This window comes from Penaeus vannamei, chromosome 27, assembly GCF_042767895.1.
Source record: "Penaeus vannamei isolate JL-2024 chromosome 27, ASM4276789v1, whole genome shotgun sequence".
NCBI classification, from domain to species: Eukaryota; Metazoa; Arthropoda; class Malacostraca; order Decapoda; family Penaeidae; genus Penaeus; species Penaeus vannamei.
The window spans coordinates 6073010-6075509 of record NC_091575.1 but is presented as its reverse complement, the minus strand read 5'-3'; the positions used below and the strand labels follow the sequence as shown (position 1 = coordinate 6075509).

Below are 2500 nucleotides of genomic sequence, written 5' to 3'. Positions count from 1 at the left end.
TTTTTTCTGTGCAGCTTCTCAGATATATATTATTAATGACTAAGTTTTCTACTACTCAGGGTCCCTATGGAGGAATGCCAGTAGTGAGGAGGGCTCTGATTGTAACGCCTTCAAGTCTAACTAATAACTGGGGCAAAGAGTTTAAAAAGTGGCTTGGAAAGGAAAGAATACAGCCATACATTGTTGATCAGAATCATAAGGTAGGATTTTTTTTTTTCTTTACTTCTTTTCATATTTTTCTTTTTCTTTTTCTTTTTTCTATATTTTTCTCCTATTGTTCCTCATCCTCCATATTTTCATTTTATTTTCCTTCCTTCCTGACTAAGTGAAGTTTTTGATGTCCTGTATATGCATATCACCCATTACTTCAGAAACAAAGCGAACATGATCTTTGTGTTTACAGGCAGAGGATTTCATCAAACAACAACACTCAGCTGTGATGATTATATCATACGAAATGTTTATGAGATGTGCTGAAGTAATTGACAGTTATAATTTTGACATTTTGTTCTGTGATGAGGGACACAGGCTTAAGAATGCCAATATCAAGACAACTTCACTACTCTGTAGTTTGAGCACCAGAAAAAGGATCATTCTAACAGGAACTCCCATTCAGAATGATTTACAGGTAAGGCATAATCATGTATAAACTGGTAATGTGCAGTTTACAGTGATAAATGTTAGAATTAGGTATGAATGAAAATAAGTTGTCATTGTTATGTAATTATACGTTTCTAATGAAAAGGAGTGGTCAGACCCATAATACAGCATTGGCTAATTGAAGTAGTTGTTGCCTTGTGCTGGCTGTTCTTTGGGTATTTTAGTTGAACTACCTTTTATCTACTGGTTACCTTGCTGGTATCAGTGTTTATACATCTTCAAATTATTAAATAGCATTTTTTGTAAGCTTTACAGATTATTTATCTATCACTCCAGTTAGAGGGTTAAGGAAATTTTGTATCAGATCATAAAGATTAGTTGGGTGTTGGTGATGTATTAACATAAATAAAAGAAATGTTATAATCATATATTCCAAGATTCACTCTTTATTGAGCCTGTACAAAGAAAAGACATTTTCAGTGAAGATATAGAAGTATATAATAATGTACACTGGAAGTCACTGAACCCTACTTTTATACCCAAATTCATTGTGATTGTAAACTAATGTAAACATTACCATTATATGATATTTTTTTGCAGGAACTATATGCCTTAGTAGACTTTGTGAACCCAGGAGTCCTTGGTACATCTGCCTCTTTTAGAAGAATATATGAAGAACCTATAAATGCATACCAGCAACCAATGGCAACAGATAGTGAGAAGGAATTAGGTAATTTTGATATTGATATTCATACCTTGTTGAAGTTCTGTTTTGTCAGTTTTTAATTAAACACATTTAGCTTCAAAACCACTCACTTACCAAGGAGTCACATACTAGTCCAACCTGATCTCACCTATTCACCCCATTACTTATTTTTTTAGGGGGTAAAAAGTTTATACTTCCATTACTATTGTTATTGTTAATAATGTTATTTCTGATAATAATGTCAGTAATGAAAATGATGATGTTGATAATGTTAATATAATTAGAAATATATATATATATATATATATATATATATATATATATATATATATATATATATATATATATATATATATTTAGCTGAGGTCGGGTAAGCTTAGTAAGAAACTTCTTGGGGGAAAAGCACTTGTGATCTGTGTAAGCAAAATTTCCTAAACAGAACTACTTTGGACAGGGCATGTACCCAGCATTAATGAGCTATATTTTACTTAAGCTTTCATATTGCAACGTTCCTTGTAAACTCAGAATAAATTTGATTATATTGGAATTATTGACCCTACTGGTCAGAAATTATCTCATATTCTTTTAGGAGAAACACGAGCAGCACAGCTTAATAGGACTACATCACTCTTCATCCTCAGACGTACACAAGAAATTATTAACAGGTGAAGTGAATGCATAACATCTTTTGTATATATTGGAGGCATAATTTTGTCTTGCAGAATCATTATTTGTTGCCTTTACAAAGACATACTTTTTAGAATTTATATGAGAAACATTAAAGGAGACTTGTAAATCTGTACTACTATTCCATATTCCTAGCTTTTCTACCTGTAAAGCTGGGTGAAAATAAGAGAATCACAATAGAACTGGTGTAAATTTGATGTAGCAAGATTGTCCATGATTTTGTTAATTTGTGTTCAGTTCTCAGACAGCAGCTACAACAGAGCATCATGTCACTGTTTGCCACTGCTTGTAATAATGAAGATATTGTATTGCTAAAATCAAGTTAAATTTACTTGTATTGTCCCTAAAGGGTTATTTATTTTAATTGTACAGACTTATACAAGAAAAAAAATGTACATTTATTGTTGTATTTTACCCCCTGTTATTGTAATGAGCTCTGTCTTATTTTAGGTATCTGCCACCTAAGGTTGAGTACGTAGTGTTCTGCCAGCCCTCTGAAACACAGTT

General features: G+C 32.0%; 1 protein-coding gene across 6 annotated transcripts in view; it reads left to right on the top strand.

Moving 5' to 3' along the window:
- LOC113812022 (DNA repair and recombination protein RAD54B) overlaps window positions 1-2500 on the top strand; it is a gene marked incomplete at its 3' end in the record, with an annotated part of 33569 nt that extends 31069 nt beyond the window's left edge. For all 6 annotated transcript variants that reach the window (XM_070140758.1, XM_070140756.1, XM_070140753.1 and 3 more), the window contains 5 exon segments: window positions 60-200; window positions 404-628; window positions 1201-1330; window positions 1896-1971; window positions 2444-2500. In XM_070140758.1, coding sequence (XP_069996859.1) covers window positions 60-200; window positions 404-628; window positions 1201-1330; window positions 1896-1971; window positions 2444-2500 — 629 coding nt within the window.